This window comes from Falco naumanni, chromosome Z (assembly GCF_017639655.2).
Source record: "Falco naumanni isolate bFalNau1 chromosome Z, bFalNau1.pat, whole genome shotgun sequence".
Taxonomy (NCBI): domain Eukaryota; kingdom Metazoa; phylum Chordata; class Aves; order Falconiformes; family Falconidae; genus Falco; species Falco naumanni.
The window spans coordinates 73482705-73504413 of NC_054080.1; the positions used below are offsets into that span (position 1 = coordinate 73482705).

The window sequence follows — 21709 nt, forward strand, 5'->3', positions numbered from 1 at the left end:
GCTGCCCCGGCACTGGGCTCTGCCCCTCCAGCAGAGGCCACAGGCTGGTGTAGCGAGCGTTAACAGGTCCAGGCAGCCAGTTTAAAGGCACATGTGGTGACACACACACACCCCACACACCCCCAGATTTTATCAGCTCTTCGGCTAATACACCCCAGCGTGTGACCCAGGGAGGCTGCGGGGCCGGTACGCGATGGCTGACGCCGGGGAGGTTCTCCGAGGACGGGTGCCGATTTTCACTTTCCCCGCTGCCTGCCCGACCGCCGGCAGCCAGAGAACGCCCCCCTCCTGACCAGACCCCCGGGGCAGCGGGGCGGCCTCCGTGCAGCGCGGGGGCTCGCAGCGGCAGCCGCGGGGGCCCGGGAGCAAGCACGGGCCGCTCCAGGGGCGAGGGCCACGCCAGCCTCCTCAGGCCCCGGGCAGCAACGCCGAGCACAGGCGGGGAGGGTGCTGGCACCGCCCGCCCCGCCCGGCACAGCGAGGCTGGCGGGGGCGCTCAGCCCGGCCCCGGGCCCGCCGCGGCGGCGCGGGCGGTCGTTAAAGGCGGCGGCGGGGATCGACGTCTCGGCGCTCGGCAGGCGGCAGCCGCCATGGCGCTGAGCGGGGTGCGAGTGCTGGAGCTGGCGGGCCTGGCGCCGGCGCCGCTCTGCGGCATGATCCTCGCCGACTTCGGGGCCTGGGTGGTGCGGGTGGACCGGGTGCCGCGCTCCGCCATGGCCACCGACGTGCAGGGCCGCGGCAAGCGCTCCTTGGCCCTCAACCTCAAGCGCCCCCCGGGCGCGGCGGCGCTGCGGCGGCTGTGCTGCGGGGCGGACGTCCTCATCGAGCCCTTCCGCCACGGTGAGGCGGCGGCCTTGGGGGCCGGGGGCGGCCCTGTGGGGGGAGGGGAGCGGCCTGGCGGAGCCGCTGTGGTGCGAGCGGCAGCGAAGGGCCGTGGGCCGCGGTGCTGAGGGGACGGCTGTCAGCCCGTGACCTCTGGGAATGCGTGGTTGGAAGTGGGAAGGGCAGGGCCCGTGGCGGTTGTCTCCCGGGACGGGGTGGAAAGTGCCGCGGGGCCGACCGGGGTCTGTGCGGCGCGACAAGCCCTGCCAGCGCCGGCGGGACGGGACGGCGCCGCGGAAGGTGCCCGGCCGGGGCCCTGCCCCACTGGCCGGGACACAGAGCAGGTGTCTGGGTGGCACCCGGGGGTGTCTGCGCCGGGGGGGTCCGCCGGGCGCCGGCCCCGGGTGGCGCTCAGGCCTGCCGATACAGTTCACCTCACATTTGCACTGTTGGTACGTGGGTCAGACATAGCAGATGGTGGTCTAAGTCTCAGAGCTTACTATTCCTCTGGAGACTTAGAGATCTGACATGCTCTTTGTTCATAAACCGCGCTCGGGCGTTCATCCGCTGCTCACGCGCGGGCGGTTTCAGCATCCCCGCTGCACCTCCAGGATGGTCCGGGGTGAGCAGTACCGCTGTGAACAGTATCATCGCAGTCAGGTTGTAGGGGGCTTTGCGCAGCCAGATCCAGTTGAAGATGTCCCTGCTGCTTGCAGGGGGTTGCACCAGACGACCTTTAAAGGTCCCTTCCAACCCAAACTGTGCTATGAATGATTGTGCTTCAGCGAGGAGCCAGCTGAAGTGCTGTGGCGTTTCTGCAGCCGGTTTAGAAATAGAAGGCTGTAGCAAGTGAAGCATCACACATCATAAACAGGCTCATGTAACCTTGTCACAGGTAATGCTTTTCTTACTGAAGGCAAGGTTTTATGACTATGATGGTTTTTACCTTAAGAATTTCTTGTGTTGTGCCTCAGAAGCTGTGCAAACAAAATTAAGCCATTAAATTCCATTTCTGATTGTAACTAGTCTTCTATTTTCTAACAGGATGTATTTTTTTCTTATGGAAATGTCTGTTTTCTTTAGTTTTGTTGGCTTTTTTTTTTTTTTTTAATCTGGAAATGCAGGTAATTTTGTAACTAGCCAATATTAGGTTTTATGGGCCTGTAACTGAACTAGGCAAATCTGTGATCCAGCATGAAGCTGGTGTGAGCCAATGAGAAGGTGAGGGCCCAAGTGGCAGGAGGGTTTCTTTACATACACATGTACCATTCACCTTTTAACAATGACTTTGTGACACCAGGGGTAATCTGGCACCCAGTTCTCACTAGTGCTTGTGAAAATCTTGCTTCATGAAATTTCACTTTGTCCTTGGCATGACAAGTAAGGAAGATACTTGCCACTGCCTTGGAAGTAAGACAACAGAAACAGAGCTTAAGGAATTTGAAGATTTAGTAACATTATGGACTAGTCTGTGAAACAAGTTGCAATAATAGACTCTAGGGTGGAATAGGCATTGAAGTTACATCATGTCTTGCCCTCCAAAATGTGTCTTCCTGTAGTGTCAATATAGATTATAGGCCATGGTCTGACCAAGCTGACTGAGACAATAAAAAACTGTCATGTTTTACAACTTGAAATTGCTTCTTTTGAAACTGCGAGATCAGAGTTTGTCTTGATTATTGTAAACCCATGCTGACCAAATCTACATTTCATTGATTCCTAAAAGTTCCTTACTTTCTGCATTACAAAAGAACACATTTTCTTTTGTGCAATTGTTGCATATAATTTGTGGAATAGTGGCACAATCCATTTGCATCAATGACTTAAGAGGAACACATGGGGTACAGAGGGGCTAGTATGGTGAGGAAAGTATATTCCAATGAAAGAGGAAAGCAATTTCAGGTCATTTTAATGTGGAAAACGTAAGATTTTGCTCTCTCCCCATCCTCTCCCCTTCCTCCGCCCCCCCCCCCCCCCCCCCCCCCCCCCCCCCGCTATTTTTTAACAAGCTTTTTGATAGATTTCTGTCTCATTCAGCAGTACATGGATTACAGCAAGCTGTATGGCAAACTTTTGGAGAAGTAAAACTGGAAAAAAGCTGAAAAAAAGGAAGAATCCTAAAGCTTAATTTCCACTTAATTGTCTTGTATTCAAACTGTATGGAGTATGTTGGTAATTTATAATGTTCACATGGTAATATGGGTACTGAATTAGAATGTGTTACTTCATAAAGTGCAATTCAGATCTGTTGTTGTATATTAACTTTGAACCATGTATATTTTGAATCTTAAGAAAACTAAACATGAATTAGGATTCTGTGCCTTTGTCTTTTTAAGGTGTCATGGAAGAACTGGGGCTTGGTCCAGAGATCCTTCTACAGGAGAATCCCAGACTCATCTATGCTAGACTTACTGGGTTTGGCCAGACAGGAAAATATGCTAGGTCTGCAGGTCATGATATCAATTATTTGGCTTTATCAGGTACGCTGTAATTTCCTGTCAAATAAGGTTTTTTACCCCCTTAAATCAAGACTCAAGAATGTATTGAAAGGTTATTTGCAGGTAGCTCAAATTATTAGAAGTGCAGTCTGATTGAACAGCTGAGCACATCTGAAGCGTCTCTGTTGGTGAAAGCGTTTCCTTCTCTCTCCTGCTTCCTTTAAGTCACCTCTGGCACTTGCTTAACCCCTCTGTAAGCTCCCTCACAAGTCAAAAATGGGCCGGGAGAAATGAGGATGTTTTGCCACCAGGTTATTGAGGTGAAGCAGTTAATTAAGAGATCCAACAAACATAAAGTCTGCACAAGAAATGAAGAAATACGGGCTGGACGGGCTGCTCATTTTGGCAGCAGCAGTGAGCTGTTAGGCTGGGTCAGCATGTCTTCTCAGGCCTTTTCCTGTGTGCTATTTTATCTGAGCAAAGTTTTCCTCTTTGAAGAGAGGGCTGAAGGTTTTTTGCATTTTTGTCTTTCTTCAGGGCCTCTCTCCTAGAAAATCTCTATTCTTAAAATTCCAAAAGGGCTGCAGGCTATTTTGCATGTGTGTGGGCAGGTTTTTTTGAGCAAAGAGCCAGGTGGCCTCAGCCATTTGAGCTTTTGCGCTTTTCTGCTTGATACCAACCAGAAGAAAAGTAGGCTTAAAATAAAGTGCCAATGCATTGCTTCCTTACGGTGTTGTAGACAGTATGCTGGTTTTAAGTGTCATGATTCTGCAAGTATGCAGTAACAATAATAAAATTACTCAACTCTGTTGATAGCAGTCAGCATGGCCCCACCTACTGGTGTTCACGCTGCTGCTGTCTCTGCTGCTTCTCTGAGCCTATGGGGGGGGAAAGTGGCCCAAAACTTCTTGGATAAAGTATTTCTTTTAGCCCCAGCAAAGGCCAGGTACTGCAGGTGTGGTGATCCTGTATCACCTGCTCTGGGAAGTTGTGTTGTAGAGTTAAGTTTCTTCAGAGATGTGTTCAGTCTTCTCTCATTATCTAAGATTGTCAGAGATTAAAAGAGTAAAGAAAGGATGCCTCATTTGAAACGCTTTTGACTTCATGTCCAGATGATCTCAAAGTATTATGATATTTTTACTTATTAGCATAGGGAAAGAGTCAGTAGAGGAACAGCATAGTCCATCAGTACCTTAGACTGTAGTACTTTTTGTTTACAAAAATAAGTGCTTTTTTCTCTGGAGCTGGTTTAATCAGTGGTATTTTGGTTAGTGATACCTTCCTAAAATGAAATAATTTTGCTTGAAATTTCACACATCAAGTTGTTCTGCATATTTAAAGGAAATAGGACGAGGTATTCGAGAGGTGTAATTTCTCAAAAATGGTATCTCGTCCCCTGATTATTTTCCTGATGAGCTTTGGCTTTCTTTAACTAAAAAATGGCTTGCATTAGGAACTCTAGATATAAGTTATTATGTTAATCTGCTGGTGCCTGTGACGACCTTTAGACTGTTAGAAGTGAGGCTTTAGTCAGCGACAGGGCTTTATGCTTACACTACAGGCTTTGGAAACTTCTTTATACAGTGCGCTCGTTTGCTTGCACTTAGGAAGTGCATTAGACCATTAGCTAACTAAGCAAAGCATCAGAAGAAGCATGCAGTTCTCAGAAAATTTTGACCATCCATGCTGCAAATCTTAGACCTTAAGCTACAGGCATAAGAGGCATGATCGTACTGCAGAGTTCCTTGCTTGCCTGAAGGGAGTCACTGTGAGGGAACTACAAAGAGTAAGGTGACAGTAAAGAGGTTGTTTAGGATAACGGAGAAACACTGGCAGGTTCAGAGGCTCTGTCTGAAGTAAACTGGCTTAGCCTTTCCTCTGTTCCCTTTCATTTCTGCATAATTGCTGGCATAAACATAGGTTCTCTGTGTCTATGTTGCATGCAGTCAGAGGTAACTTTTCTGTGTTACTCCTCTTATACGCAGCCTTTTTTCCCCAAAGGTATTGAAGAGGGAGGTTAGGCCTGACGTATGGTTGTCAGCATGAAATCCTCTGTTATGATTATTATTCATGGGTTATGTGCACAGAAGACTGTACCTCTGCCTTTTTGCTTCGAAAGATTCAAAGAACAGCAATTTAAAGTTGCTTAGAGTCATGTTTATAATGCCTTTTGAATTTTTAGGGGGGAGGTTCTATGCATATACAAAGGTTTTTTAGATGAAGTTTTGTCTCTATGTAGGCAAATTATCAATGGTTTATTTGTGAGACTTTTATTAGTCTCTTTACTTAAATGCACTGATATGATTTCTTATATTCTTTTGTGAATTAAAGAGTACCTATTTGCTAAGACACAGCTGAGACAGAAAACTGTTGGTAGAATTTGCTTTATTTTTTGTTTACTTGCATGGTCTTAAAATAATGAAACTTTAATTGTAGAAATGAATATTTATAATTAATTTCATACTTATGTTTGCTTTGATTGCTCTACTGTCAGGTGTGCTGTCAAAGCTGGGTAGAAAAAATGAAAATCCGTATGCACCCATAAATCTTCTGGCTGATTTTGCTGGTGGAGGTGTCATGTGCGCATTGGGCATTATTACAGCCCTTTATGAACGTACCAAGTCTGGCAAAGGGCAGATTGTTGATGCAAGTATGGTAAGTTTGGTCTCAAGGAAGGTGGGGTTTCTTAGGTTTGCTTGTTTGGGTTTTTTTCTACTCTTAAGTCTGTAAAAGAGAGAAAATTGCAACTATTCATAAAGTTAAAAACTGAGAACTTGGGAAAGGGAAGGTAACTAATCTCATAAAATCACTATTTCTTCAGCTGCAAGCAGTTTTCACATATCCCTGTTGCCATAGCATCATTATGACATGGGACACATACTGTGGCTTTCCCCCTGTGCCATTCCCTACCTCTCCTTTTACCAGTCTGCCTTCTTCAGAAAATATTAGCTGTATATATTGGATGATACTGTCCTATTAGAAGCACTGTTCCCTTGAATAATTACACTGCTATGGATTATTGCCAAGAAGGCGATTTCAAACACTTTGTGTTAATGTGGCATAAAATAAATGAAAGGCTAAATTAGCTTAATGATGAATACTATGGATTTTTTCACTGCAAGGCTACCCGCTTACACACAGAGGAAAAATACATGTTTACATTTATCCTTGAAACCTATATTACCTGCAAGTGTTTTTTCTCTCTCTGTCTCTTTTTCTGTTTGTTTTTTTTTTTTTTTTTTTTTATTAAAGAGCATTGCAATTAAAATTTGACCTCTGTTCGAGATGTTATGATACAGTGAAGGCTATGATTTGGACTTAAATATATTTTAAGTTTTAAATAAATTATACTAATTGGAAAATGTCCCTTTATTGAAGAGATCTTGAAGATAGGAGAACAGTACGGGATGTTAGCTATCTTGACTTCAGTAAGTTTTTGACAAACTCGCATGACATTCTCAGAAGCAGGCCACAGCTTTATGGTCTATATGAAAATTCTATGGGATCAGTGCAAAACTGGTCTAATTTTTTTACCCCAGCAGCAGTTATTAGTAGTTGATTGTCAAAATGAAAAACTTACCAACTGGAGCTCTACAGATGTCTGTTGGGGTTGTTTTTCAGTGTTTTCTCCAATAAGCTGAATGATGGATGAGTGAGTTTTTAGTAAATTTACAGATAATACATGTGTGGGAAGAACATGGACACTTGGATTAGAATTGAAAATTACCTTTTCGAATTGGAGAAATGGCCTGAAAAAAATTGGCTGCAATTCATGGAGACCACTGCTCTGTAGTTCTTTTAGGCAGAAACAATTAGCTGCACAAATGCAGTATGAGAACAATTGGCTAAAGTACAATCCTGGGGGTTTGTAGTAGTCACAAGCTGAACATGAGTCAACAATGTCATGCTGTTGTAAAACACACACTCACTGTATTAGGATGTATAAACAGGAAACTGAGCCAACAAAGTTTCTGTAGTAATTCTTCTAATCTATTCAACATTTATAAGGCCTTGGGAAGATACTGTTTCTGATGCTGGCCATCATCTTTCACAAAAAAAAATGAGCCATTTGAAGGAGTTTGAGAAACACAACAAAAATGATGTGAGTCTAAAAACATGACCTACGAAGGAAAACTGAAGGAGTTTGTATATTTCTGAAGAAAAAACTGTGAATTGTGACAAGTCTTCAAATATTTAAAAAGATATTTCTTGTAGTTTGGAGTATTACCGTATTTTCACTATTGGTACTTTAAACCACTAAAAGAATTCGTTAAGGGAAAGAATCAATGTCAGTCAGTCCACTGATGTCCTAATGAGATCTGTGACTCATTGGGAATGGAATGTGTTGCGGTTTTTTGAGGTTTTTTTTTAAGCCCTCAAAACTTCTCAGTTTTTTCTTGTCTCATTATAACTGCAGAATTTACAGTTCCTTGCTGATGTTCCTGGCATCCTGTGAAATGGATGGAATATTGTCCGGTATCACGGGATGTACTTTACCTGGCATTTTGTTATGTTCCTTTCACTTGAACAGACTTTCAGTGAGACAATTGAAAAACTTAATATGCATCATCATCAGCAAAGACAATTAAATAGACTGGGTTGATGAGCCTGCTTTTATGTCTAAATATCATGGAAGTAGATATTTTAAAATCATAATACTGCAGCAATATTTCAGCTGTAATTTTGTTTTAACATTCTTTTTTATTTAGTAGGCTTATTACTTAAGCTGTTTAGGTGGTCTGAATCTGACACATGGTGGAATTTTCTGTGGTAGAAGAGGGAAAATGAATTTCTTTTTTTAGCAGCTTTTTTCCTTCAGGATTACTTTTGTTAAGTTTTCATCTTCACAGGTTGTTTTCCTGACCACTTGTTTATTTTTTTCTTTTATAGCAATGCCTACTTTTCTGAAGTAATCTAAAAAATAATTATTTCTTGTCTTTAAGGCTAGTAATTCTAGATTGAGATCCAGATTTTTGTTACAGAAGAATTTGTTATTTATCTTTTATTTCTAATTACTATGCTGAAAGCTGAAAATGGCTTGAGAGCTTCTTATGATCAGTAATATACACATGAGGAGCTCCTCCAGTTAGTGAAACCGAACTAATACAAAAAGAGCATAGAGGGGATCAGTCGAAGGGCTAGATCTGCATCATCTGTTCACAGTGTCTGGTGTTGTTGTTGCACTGCGGAAAAAGTAGATGCTGGGTCCAGCGTTTCAGCTGTCTACATTAGGAGAATTAGATGCCTGATCTGGATTGGTACATGTTAGTTGCTGCCTGTTCTGGACATTAAAGGGATCATAGGTATCTTACAGTGAGCCTGATAGTTCCCATGGGCTGAGTAGGCTGTGGAGTGGACACCACAAGAACCATGTCAGTAGGCACAATTGTACATCTGCACTCTTGCACCACACTGGAATAGAGGCATGTGAGTTGGGGCCACATTTAGGTTCGCTCCAAATTCAGACACAGAGCCTTCTACTGATGGTGGGCATCTGACCAAGCATGACTCACCCTTTGTGAAAAGACAGCCACAAAAGAGGATGGTGGGTAATGAACGCTTGCATAATAGTCTCATGGCAAGAGCATTTAGGTGTCCAGCAGAAGACTGGGGTTCCGTGTTTTTCTCAGCCTGGAGGTATTAAAAATCAAAACTCCCACATCCTAGAGGCATTCATCAGTCACGAGGATAAAGATTAGGTTGGTGTGGATTCACGCTCAGTTTTGTTTGAACTGTTTCACTCTGCAAGAGGGAACAGAAGACTTTTGGAGCCAACGGGTCACCCAGTGGGGTGGTGCCTCTGGATTCTTGTTGCTGCTTCAGACCGCTGGTGTTTTTAACATGAAGGAACCATCAACTGAAACACATAGCTCTTACTGTATAATCATTCTGCCATTAGGCTTAAGTGGAGTCTCCCCATGTTGTCCTTTTCAAGTTTTAAAGAACGTGACCATGTTAATGTGTGTGGTGTTTTTTGAGCATGCCTCTGGGCATTTGGTGTAGATGTTAGACATCTTTTTACTTGTCTCTGAATTGCAGTGGGCCTCAGGCAGAAGCTAGCTGTCCCGGTGCCCAGCCAGGGTTATTTCTAAAGTCCCTATACCAGTCCAAAACATACGTGCTGTCTTAAAAATTCTAAGTGTTTCCAGGGTAAGTAGCACTGTATGTAGGTACTGTAAGTAGTTCCATCAGCACCAAAATCTTATTTGCGGTTAGAGCTCATTCTGATGTTATCCCCATCTATTATTACCCTTACTTCCAGTGTGGTTTTGTGCACTTTTTTGTTGATGTGAGCAGTGCAAGATGAGATTATTAGTAAAGCAAACACTATTTTGATATCCTTGCAATCATTTTGCAAACATGTAGATGAAGGTATACAGTATTTTCTCATATGGAAGTATTTTAATTGACTTTAACATGTGACAAGTGGGGCAGAAGTATTCCTGTCCTTGTGGCAGGTACTTGAGAAAGAAGCCAAGTAGCACACATTAAATGGAGAAGCCGTAATGGCTAAATACTTCAAAGGTCTGCATGTTTTAAATTCTTGGTTAGAAAGGTAGAAAATTCAGCATGAAAATTCACATGGAAATTCAGCAACTTTTTATTTTGGTACAATCTCTGTGCTTTTCTCTATAGACAATATTAGGTTAATTTTGCACAGCTGAAAATGCATGAATCAAAATGATACTCAAAATGATACAGCTCAGGTTTTTCTCTGTTCCACTGGAATGTTTGTGGCCATACAGTGTTAATGCCTCATGTTCTTTTACAGTTTTTCTAATGCAGTTGGAAGAAAATGGGTTATGCTGGTGAGCAAAACTGTAGGATGTGATTTGGCTTGGAAAGACTGGTACAAGCTTGATAATTATTGGAAGGCTGAACAAACTGAATTTTCATCTGGTGATATTCCACATAGACAAAATTTTAAGGAGCAAGTTGGAACAGGATTGATCATGTTTTCTAGTGTTTTCATCAGACACTTGCCTGTTTAGAGATTACTTTGCTATGTCTATATCACTGCCAGTGATGAGAGTGGGAGAGTAATTTTTTTTTTTACTTAGTTGATGGAGATGAGCTTCCTAGTTTCCATGGTGTAAGAGAGCTTTAACCTTTTATTTCCTTCCAGTTTTCTTCTAAAAATAGCAGTCTTACTATAATCAGTAAATTCAAAGAGGTAGAGATAAAAATTTGATACTTACATCTTGATTTCCAGAAGTTTAGAAGGCTTGACGGCTGTCAGATGCTTCATGTTCTATAGAGCAAAGAAGCTTGTCCCATCACCTAAAATTAGTTACATTCCCTTTGGGAACTCCTAATGATTCTAAAATTGCTAAACGAGGAAACTTTTTGCGTTGGAAGTGTGTTAGCTATCTGAAGCTGCATTATTACATTTATATTCATTCTCTAATTCTAGATGATTTATTGTATGCAATATAAACTGTAACTGAAAATTTTAAAAACTGAACTGCTTGCTACAGATTTTGTCATTAAAAATCTTAAAGTACAGAACTGGTAGTAGTTTTCTGCTGTTTTGTTTTATGTAAGATTAAAGTAACATGCTGACTGATTTACTGAAGCTGTTACCTTTTCTTGTAATCTTCAAGGTAGAAGGAGTAGCCTACCTAAGTTCTTTCCTGTGGAAATCACAAAATTTGGGACTTTGGAACAGACCTCGAGGTGAGAACCTGCTGGATGGTGGTGCACCATTTTATGAGACGTACAAGACCTCTGATGGAAAATACATGGCTGTTGGTGCCATTGAGCCTCAATTCTATGAGCAGTTAATAAATGGTAAGTAGCTTGGAGTTGTTTCACATCATCAAAGCGTGACTGAATGAATTCTTTAATCTTGGGTTTGATTCATCATGACATTGGTTATGTTGATTTCTTTGTAAAAGTGGAACATTTCTTGAAACAAATTGGGTAGTAGTATGCAGTTTAGTTAACTTTTTTCTTCTAGCAATTGATTTAGTTTTCATCCCTTCTTCATCTTACACTCAGAAACTGCACTTAAATTAGAGGTTTTCTTCCGGAGTTATGGTAATGGTAGTCAATGATGTGGCTGAAGCACTAAACAACTATTTTTGGAACCCACTTTTTTCAAGGGATTGTCAATATACTTTAGAAAGGAGACCTAATTCTTTGGTATTGCAAATAAAATTTCAAGCAATTTCAGTTATTTGTGATATGATATTTTTTTTTAATAAGAAACTATTTAAGTTGTTTCAGAAATCATTCATTGGAACTAGTTCATAGTATTTCTTGGTAGAGCAGAATTTTTCTAGAAGAAAAGCCAGCTTTATAAATTAATTTCAACCACACAATTTTGGAGTGTTTTTAGTGCCCAACTATGGATATAATTTTTATATTTGACTGAATACTCTTAAAATATGACTAGAAGGTATAATATTTGAGAAATTAGAATGGGTCATGCAGAATAATTGTGTGAAGTTAAAACAGAAATTTGCAGGTGGCTCTTTACCTTTGAACTGTTTGTATACTTCAAGCTTTTGATCAGTTGTGCTGTTAGCTTCTTACTGGTTATTTAATTTTATAATAATTTGTTCTGTGATGCTCCTTTGGTAGATTGCTATGTTTTCCGTACAGCATTTATAAAAATATAAAAAATTCAGAAAAGAATTTGTGTTTATTCTCTTTCCACTATTCTGAATATGAAGGATATAAAAAGTTCCAAATGCAGTTTTTGTTATGTTTAATAAGTAGAAGGAATACCAACAAAGGATATACCTAAAGTGGATGTGCTCAGTATTGTGTGAACGACTTTTGAATGTGCATGACTTACATGTGGTAAGTCTTTGGTGAGTGAGGGTGCCGGTGGAGTAACTCCGTATTCTTGCTCAGTCCCTCCCCACTGATTATTACTTAAATTGTAGCATGGGCTATGTTTACTGATTTTGGCTGGGATAGAGTTAAATTTCTTCATAGCAGCTTGTATGGGGCTATGTTTTAGATTTGTGTTGAAAATAGTGATGGTAACACAGGGATCTTTTAGTTACAGCTGAGCAGAGCTTATATAGCATCAAGGCCCTTTCTGCCTCGCCTGCCACCCCACCAGTGAGGGGCTGGGGGTGCACAAGAAGCTGGGGGGGCATAGCTGGGACAGCTGACCCGAACTGACCAAAGGGGTATTCTGTACCATATGATGTCAGGCTCAGCAATAAAACTAGAGGGGGAGGTTGGCAAGGGGGTCCCTGCTTGGGGGACTGGCTGGGCATTGGTCAGTTGGTGAGCAGTTGTTTTCGTTTGCATCATTGTCTTTCTTGGAGTTTTTTTTCTTCTCTCTTTGTTATCTTTTCCCCTCCCCCCTTAACATTTTTAATATTATTAATATTATTATTTTGTAATTACTAAACTGGTTTTATCTCAGCCCACAAGTTTCTTTCTCACTTTTACCCTTCCAGTTCTCCCCTGATCCTGCTCGGGGAAAGGGGGGTGAGTGAGTGGGTGTGTGTTGTTCATTTGCCAGCTGGGATCAAACCGCGGCAATTTCTCTCATAGGGAAGTGCCAGCTCAGCCCCAGTCAGCTGCATTGTGCCAACAAGAGCATAGTCAGTGCTGGGGCCTGCACTTCCAAGAGTTTTTTGAAATACAGAAGCATGGTAAAATGAAATGAAGGTACAGGGGTTGTAAGGTGGGGTATGCCTTTGGTAAGTAGGATCCCAAAGAGAGATCTTGTTCTCTATGCTTTGGTTTTGTTCTCTTGCAACCTGTGATGCTCCCAAAGTTCTTGCACATCTGTGGCTGTAAATGACTGCTTTTCTTGTGCCACGGTCAAAAAGGGCCATGCAATTGCATAGAATATCCAGACTGGTACATAGTGATGCATCAAATGTATAAGGCAGGCTCCTGGAGTGACAACAGGGACATGTCCAGCATTATGTGCTGCCCCCAGATCACTGTCAAGTTTGGAAGAGCCATGTTCTTTGGCTGAAGAAGTTGGTAATTTGTCCCTCGTTGTGCTAAGAAAAACAACTTGTTTGCAAGCTCCAGTTCTAAGCTACTCAATCTTGAAAAAGAAAGTATATAGTTGATAATTCTGCACTTTGCAGTTCTTTGAAATGTTATTCTCATCCAGTCCCTTGAGACTTTTTTGCTTACAAGAAGTGGAGTTGGAGAACAAAAAGAAATATAAAACAGTATCAAAGTAGAATGTAAGCTTTTGCGCTGGAAGTTAGGGAACTTGGAATTCCAATACATGTCTTCAGGGAGAATGCCTGTATCTAATATAAAGGAAACAAGAAAAGAGAAAGTCTGCTTACTTAAATACCCATATGTCTGGTTTAAAGTGATAAAACACTGACCTATAGTATTCATGGCTGCAGGATTTTATTCTTCTCTGGAGATTAAGTTGAATTGAACTTACTTTTAAGCTATAAGAGTGGGATGGAATCTTTATTTGTTCAAAAAGAAAATGAATTCTGTAATGAAGTCTGGTCTTGTTTGTCACTTATTCTCCATGAACCTTTGCTGGACACTCCAGCTGCCTTCTATTGATCACTGCTATAGGGCAAGACTCAGGCTTTTCTCTCTCAACCAGACAGCCAGCTTATCTAGAAAGAAGCTCTGATGGATGAATCCAGTGGCCAGGCAATATAATATGATCACTGACAGGTCTCTGTCTTATTTAGGTAACTCTTTTCTGACAAAAATGCTAAAAATCTCTGTTTTTCTCTTAGTTATTTCTCAGAAATTTAGGGCATAAAGTTGGAGCCACAACGGTGGATCCATCTGCCTATGTTGGGGCACGCACATTGGACAACTTTATTTTCATGTTTGAAAGTATTCCTTATGCTTACAATGCACAGAAAGGGCTTGACTTTTAACAGCTTACGCTTCAAAAACAGTTATTCCAGCAATAAAGAACTGGTGCATCTGTTTGTAAGTAAGCAACACCTGCAGTCGCAGCTGTGTGTGTTTCAGGCTGTTTCTGTCATATTTAAAAAATGCAGCATACAGACTACAGTCTTCTATGGAAATTGTGCTTATTGCCTTCATTGTATCACAATCTGTACTTGTTTATAGTCAATCAGTTTTCTTTGTTTATTTTGTAGAGGTATGTTGTTTAAAGTATCAGACCAATTCAAGTTTTTTTTCATGATGCTGCATTTAAAATAAGTGGTCTTTCTTTATTGTAGTTTAGGTGCATATTATGAATTGTTCAGATTTTCACATAGGAAATATTTATCCTGTGCAGTTGGTTACGGTTGCAAGTTTTCTGAAGCAAGTGTACTAAATCAGGACAGCAGATCCTTCTTGTGGTTTAGGGATTTTTTTTTTTCCTTTCTGGGGTATCTATTGCAGAAATTCATTTCAAAATTTAAGCCTTTGAATGTTCTAGGGAATTAAAAACTGCTTGTGAGAATGTATTGCTCATTCACAAACCCAAAGAGCTTTGACTTAGGCTGAATTGTCAGTCCCAGGCATTAATTCCCTGCTTTGAAGTAGTTTTAAAATGGTAAGTTCCAGTTAAAAATGCCATAATTTTATTTCATACCTTTTCCCCATAATTCTGGTCATTTCTGCTGATGAACAATTTGGTGCTGTTCCAGATAGAATATGTTCAAAAGCCAGAGGGTAGGTTACTTTTGACACACCTATATAATGATAATGCAACACCCTTATCCTTGTAAATGTAAGAGTTGCAGATTTAAAGATTGCAGAATTTAGAAAGGAACAGGATTTCTGAATCATTTCTCACTGCTCACAGAATTCTGCTTAGCAGAAGTGAAACTAATTTCCCTTCAGTTTTTGTTCAGTGTTTCCCTGCAGAATTAGGAACCGAGTGCTGGACCCGCGTGCAATTAATGACACGGCAGGGAAAGTTCTTAAGGGGTCTGCAGAGGGAAACTTAAGTTTAAAATGCAGAATCTTTGAGAATATTGTTGGCTTTGTAGATTGTGCTTGGCAAGGAAAATTAAATTTCTGCCTACCACAAATTTTGAATTAAAAAAAAAAAAAAAAGGTAAAAAGGTTACATGAGAAAATGAAGCTATATAAAATAGATACAGTAAATAATTGCTGTAGTAGCTGTAGTATTAGGAATTGTATTCTGGGCTCACTATAGACTATTGGATGTTAACAAGCACGCTGTAATCCTTACGCTTATATTGATTTTATTACTACAGAAGTCAACCAATAAATATCTAGAATGCCTTTGCATCTTATGAAAAATCTGATGTAAGAAACATGTGCTACTAATATTAAGTCTCAATGTTTTGACAGAGACAGAATGTCTTCCAACTGACCTGTAAATTGCTTCTGCAGGTTTCTTTTGATTTTTAGTAAATATGTGCTTAGTGTTGCTGTAGCCAGGCTACAAGAGGCATGGAGAACACAGTAAATTTTTTTTATCAGGTGAGAGTAAAAGTTTGATTCTGTGTTATCACATGGTGTAAAACTCAGTTACATGAGGTAAACTTAGTATCAACTTAAACTGATGTGAAAAGCACTAACAATCACTGAAGTTCTGAACACGTATTTGATAGCACTGCTTTCTTACTACTACGATATTCCTATATTGTGTGACTTCTATTTAAAAAGAAGGAAAAAACTTAGGAAGCAGTTGAAAAACAGAGCTTACATCATTATGAAGGATTTCCACAGGGCTCTCCATTTTGTGATTATAAAGTATTGTGTACTGTATTAAAAATCTGCTAATGTACTGAATTCAATACGCTGTTGTCAAGACATGCAACGTGGATGAACAGTTTCCTCATTACATTTTACATATCCTCAGTTAATATAATGTTAAGTTTTATTTGAATTTACTTATCATTATAAGAATTACATTGTACAAGTACTGTAGAGGTCCACGTTCTTGCTGCATCAGAATATTTGCAATTGTGGTAATTAAATATGTCAACTTGGATTACAGCTATGGATGCATTTGCAGTGATGCTGTGGTAGTACTCTGGGCCTGATCAACCTTTTCCTGGACTGCCACTTTCTAAAAAATTATTTACGTGGTTACTTTAATGAAATTTCACTATTGTCTTGGAATATTCTAAAGTTCAGTAATTATGTTTAGAGAGAGTGCAGTGACATATACCTTATGGCTGTGGATTGGGCCAAAATTAAGGATTCCCATATTAAATGGTTCTATTCAGTCATGTTGTGGTAACATAATTTCAAAATTACTGTGCTATGAGCATACAATTTGGAAAAGAAAATCAGCAAGTTAAATCAAGAAAATCCTGAACAAAGCTCTACTAGGGATCCTAAATAAACTTTTAAAATGGTATGGCTGAAGTACTGTGAGAAACTGTTTGAATGATTTCCAGTGTACCAAAGCAACTTTGCTGATTTATCTAATTAATTTTACTGTTTTCTTTCTCTTGAAATAGATGCCTAATTTTACTGCAGTTTGTCTAAGAAGATCTGTAGAAATAGAGATTTCAATTTGTTGCTTTAATAAATGACATGCAGATATATGTCAATAAAGCTATAGCATTTAAAGGAGACTTAAAGCTGTATTATTGTAAGGAGACTTAATTTGCTGTTTCTCAAAAATTATTTCAAAGCTGTACTAGGGTAGCTTCCTGGGCTTTTCTAAACAAAAATCCCTACTTGAAAATTTGAATTAAAAAACCCTGGAAGCAAGTTGTGATTGTCTTACCAGTTACTCTGTGTAAAGGATACTTCGCTTTTGATTATGTTGGGTGAAATCTGTCATCCTGTGGTATCCCAAACAATTCTGTGCTGTATAATTGTTCCCTTGTTGACGCAGTCACTCCTGCTGTGATTTTGTTCATCTGCACCACAAATGGTTAGCACAGGCTGGAAAATGAGGAGCTGTAGTGCTTAAATGCTGTTGCTTTGTGCTATTTAAAGCTGAAGTCTTCAGTGGTCAGTGGAAAATGAGCATATAATATTAAATTCCAGGTTCTGCATATTGTTCTATTTTGCTAGAGCATGTACTCTTAGGTTCAGCCAACTTTCCAATCTGGCATGATCTTCAAATATAATTGGTAATGGGGTAATGGCAGAGCTCTGTTCCTGTTGGACTGGCTACTAGAACCCAAACCATAATTAATAAGCAAATAAATACTTACGATGTTTCCAACTGACAAGATTTCATGTACTGAGACAGAATCTCGGATAGTTTGTTGTTACTTAGTGTTACTTACTGCGAAAGTGAATTTGCCTCTCATCCTAGTTCTTAAGTAAACTACATAGCAGTGTTCATCTTTAGTTTTATACTGTAAAGATTAATAATTAATTTTGAAAGCATTGTTAGCTTCTATTTAGTTATAGATGCTCAACCAGTACGAGTAATCTTCAGCTGATCTTTTTTTAGGTTGATATGATCGCTTATGAAGACTAGATTTTAAGTTTAGTGATCTAAGGCGCACGTGACTTGGTAACTCAATAAGGACTGATGTTTACCTTGTAGTAATACTTATTCTGATATCTGTAGGAATCTCTAATAAGAGATGAAAATGCTTATTCTGCCTTTGATTGTGTTGATTTTCTTCTAAACACGAACAACTTCAAGGCTGTATTTCTGAGTCTGGAGGTTGGCAATTTCTCTGTTTTCCTTTGCATTACCAAAGTAAGATTTCGAAGCACGTATTCATTTTCAGAGCTACTATTTAAGAATCTTGTGATCAACAGTGATATTCTTAAATATTCTGATAACCTGGGGGAGACTATGAGCCCCAAGAAGTGCATGTAGTAGAGATTATGAGCATTAAGAACTTGCATAGCAGAAGAATGGACATGATCTTCCTTTCTTCTCCCCTGTGTGGTTCAGTAGCTATATGTCTACACCTGCCAATGATAAAGAAGTGGTAGAAATAGATGATACAGGAAGTTTTTTCTGCCTATCTACAGCTAAAGATCAGAGGAGTTCTATGTAAATTATATCTACAAACAAACATCTACTAGGTAAGCCTGCTAACAGGTGCAAGTCAAGTCATCAATCTGATACCAGATATGCAAAGGTGTAAGAAAAAATGCTCAAAAATACATGTTTTCAGAACTCCACATTTTCTCTGCCTTTTAGTGTGGTTTTACTGTGGTTTTCTAAGCAGCTCCCTTTCTTTGTTAAGTATTAGGGTGATAGTTGTTTTCTAGCCTTTCTAATTTCTTTCTTACCCTTGCTTTATCTGAATTTTTCCTGCTGTGTTCATGCTTCTGATTTTCAAGATGTGACTGTTTGGACAGCCTTGAATATACCACTTCTGATTTCTGTTTGGTATCATAGAGTCTGTTTATACCTGTGTTTGTACAAACTCCATTTTGAAAGTGTGGTTTAATTGCCTTTTCTCTTTCTTGTTTCTTACCTCCTTTTTGAGGTAAACCCTACAAGAAGTGAGAACAATTTTTGCACCTCCTTGGGGTAGGAGAATGGAAGAGTAGGGGTTGCAGAGAGCAGAATTCTTGAGAACAGTCACATCCTTCAGAGGCATGGGAAGCTGGCAGCACAGGAGAGATGTAAATGCCCCAATGAGAGGGAAGGTGTTTAGTTAAGGAGAGGGCCTAGAATGTGCCTAGTTCAAGAAATTTTCAGTACAAAGTCTGTGTGCCCATCTTCTGCTCCTGTGTCTCAGAAGGGATGTGTGTATTGCATACCTAGGTGGTCCATGCAGCCAGTCTTCTGGGAAGCAGGGTTCTTAAGCAGTTAGTGAGTGTAAGGGCTATGTGTTTCACTTTTCCAAAAGAGCAGCAGTGGAGAGTTGGAACCTGGGTAGTGTGCTGAAGAAGGGAGAGCCGCAAACACTGCTGGAGTCCATTTGGACTGAGGGAGTCAAGAAGCAGGTCACTCGGCCTGCAGGCACCTGCAGCTGAGCTACCCCATGCACATCAAGTCTGGGTATATCCATCCACTCCATCTTCTCATCTCTGGCATAGAAATAACCCAATTGTGTTGGACTTCAAACACTGTAGCCTCCTGAATGTCCAGCTTTGGCAGATGTAGTGGCTTCTATGAGGTAAATATATTGCTGTAGTCCAAGACCCATTCAGCAGACTTTTGTGTCGCTATTCCAAGTAGAGAATGCAGTAACTATTACAGAAAATGTTCTCAAGACAAAATGTTATCTCTAGGCAGCTGCTGCTCTTATGAAGTGTTTATACAAATGAGTGTTTATTATATGTACTTAGTTAAAAGGCTGTAGCTGATGTGGTTTTGTCTTAATTGCAAATAATAGAACATTGTATTCTGCTGCTCCCTCCCCCTCATAGATACCCTAAAAAAGTTTGAAGTGACTTTTAGTTAGTATGCTCTGCTGTGTTGGGCTCTCTGCAAAACATCAGCTTCTCAAGGAACACACACAGTTATGGGCAGCACTTGGTAATGAGTCTAAGCTATTCTGTAATTGAACTTTGCTTTTCTCCTTTCAGGTCTTGGGCTAGGTTCACAGGAACTTCCCAGTCAGTTGAGTTTCTCTGACTGGCCCGAAATGAAGAAAAAATTTGCATCCATATTTGCACAGAAGACACAAGCTGAGTGGTGCAGCATATTTGATGGTACTGATGCCTGTGTGACCCCTGTTTTATCCTTTGATGACGTTGCCTCACATCAGCATAACAAACAAAGGAGTTCTTTTATCAGAAACGATCAGGAAGAGATAAGTCCTAGACCTGCTCCTGTTCTATCAAGGACCCCTGCTGTTCCATCATTTAAAAGAGATCCTTTTATAGGAGAACACACAGAAGAGATACTTCTAGAATATGGATTTACTAAGCAAGAGATTGATAAACTTTATTCTGATAAAGTAATAGAATTCAGTAAACCAAAAGCTAATTTATAATCTCTATGCAGATCAGACAAATTTCAGGCTGATACAGGAAATTTTTATGCATTAAAATTGAATTATATGACAAATAAATGTTTGCATGATACTGCTTTTAAATATTTTTTTAATAATTATTGAAGCATTAAATTTAATTGAAAACAATACAGTAGGAGTTACTACTTGTGTACCTGGATGGTCTGCAGTCTAGAATGATGCCAAAATTGTGTTCTGAAGATCTACACAGTTTGCGGTTTAATAAGTAGCTGTGAAGCATCAAGATATTTCTTTAAATACTGTATCCTGTGAAATGTTTCTTTTAATTCTCAGTTGCATCCTTGCTTTGTAACATATGTAGTAATGACATAAAGGCAATACTTTTCATAAAATACAATTATATTCTTCCTAAATACGTGATTGTGTTGTTTACTCATAGATAAGAAGGGGTTCTTTTTCTCTATCTTACCATATTAATTCATTTCCCTATTCATACCAAAACAATGATTGAAATAATGCTGTTTTCTTATGTGCTGCTGTAGAGTTATTATCATGAAGAGACTGTTTAATAGCCTGACTATATTTTCTTCATGCAGTCTCTTGATGATACTACATTTGGAATTTCAGTTGCTTGGAAAATCACTTCAGAACAAAATTAAAATCACTTCGGGACAAAATTTAAAGCAGCTGCTAAGTATTCATCCTTTCCTCTCTTTTTGGAAAGATGGTAAGCACCTTAGCTGCACATGTTTTAAACCATGGTTCTTGTGTGGTGGTTTTCATTTCCTTCAAAATTAAAATATTTTAATCATTTGAAACAGTCTTGTTCAAGGAAAAAGAAAATATGCTTTTGAAAAGAATTAGTTCTATGGCTTTAATACAGGTTTCTTTAGTCCAACACATCAGGAATTATGATATGAGGATTTAGGGGTTTTGATGATTTTGTCAGACTGTTTACAAGGTTTAGTTTGTTGCTTACAAAGACTTCCAAAGCTGAGATACACTTAGCTCTTTTTACATGTGTCATGACAAAAATGTCAGCATTGTTACTATAAAAAACCTGTTACATTCTACCACATAAACACTTTTCTGGAAGCAAGAATTATCTACTAGGATCAGTTTCCAGCTGATAATCACACTAATGTAAATTCCTGAGTATTATATACCTTTACAGTAAGATTTGCAATTTGCTTGGTCCGAGATGCATCTTGTTGTGTTAGAGAAAAATAAACATCATCACATGTCATCTCCAGGGCACATAAGTGTTGACTCCAAAATCACTGAAGTCGAAAAAGCTCATATAACTTCAGCATAGGTTGGATCAGCCACCTCACTCAGGTGGCTGACCTGCAAGGTACAGTTTTGGTATGTCACTGCAGATTCTTTGAAGGCCTTCTCTTGGCAGGTAAGACTTTAAAAAACACCTAAGTGATCCCGAGATCCTTTGTTTTTCAGAAACCAAGAAACTAATCAGTTGCATTGAGGGTGGCACACAGCAGGTAGAGAAAAATACTAGCTGCTGTTTGGAAGATTTCTGTCAAGCTCTTTATGTGCTACTAGCACCCTAAGGAAATAGGTAGGTTCACTTACCTTCATGGAGTGCATTGAAATCCTTTTCCAGATACATTATATAGATTTTTCCCCTATGTTTCATCAACGACAAATTGGCACTCTGCTGCTCATGTTTGCTGAATG

At 39.9% G+C, this 21709-nt stretch overlaps 1 protein-coding gene across 1 annotated transcript; it reads left to right on the forward strand.

Annotated features, from left to right (window-relative positions):
* Positions 1 to 501: 501 nt before the first annotated feature.
* AMACR (alpha-methylacyl-CoA racemase) lies at positions 502 to 20427 on the forward strand. Its single transcript, XM_040579306.1, has 5 exons — positions 502 to 840; positions 3159 to 3302; positions 5755 to 5915; positions 10865 to 11051; positions 19626 to 20427. The coding sequence occupies exons 1-5, from the start codon at positions 591 to 593 to the stop codon at positions 20033 to 20035; spliced, it is 1152 nt and encodes a 383-aa protein (XP_040435240.1). The 5' UTR covers positions 502 to 590; the 3' UTR covers positions 20036 to 20427.
* The last annotated feature ends 1282 nt before the right edge of the window (positions 20428 to 21709 follow it).

Excerpts from the sequence above, each read along its gene's own strand:
- AMACR (XM_040579306.1), top strand. The coding sequence starts at position 591 with ATGGCGCTGAGCGGGGTGCGAGTGCTGGAGCTGGCGGGCCTGGCGCCG. Across the intron at positions 841-3,158 it reads CATCGAGCCCTTCCGCCACG|GTGTCATGGAAGAACTGGGG; the intron begins GTGAGGCGGCGG and ends TGTCTTTTTAAG. Across the intron at positions 5,916-10,864 it reads AGATTGTTGATGCAAGTATG|GTAGAAGGAGTAGCCTACCT; the intron begins GTAAGTTTGGTC and ends GTAATCTTCAAG.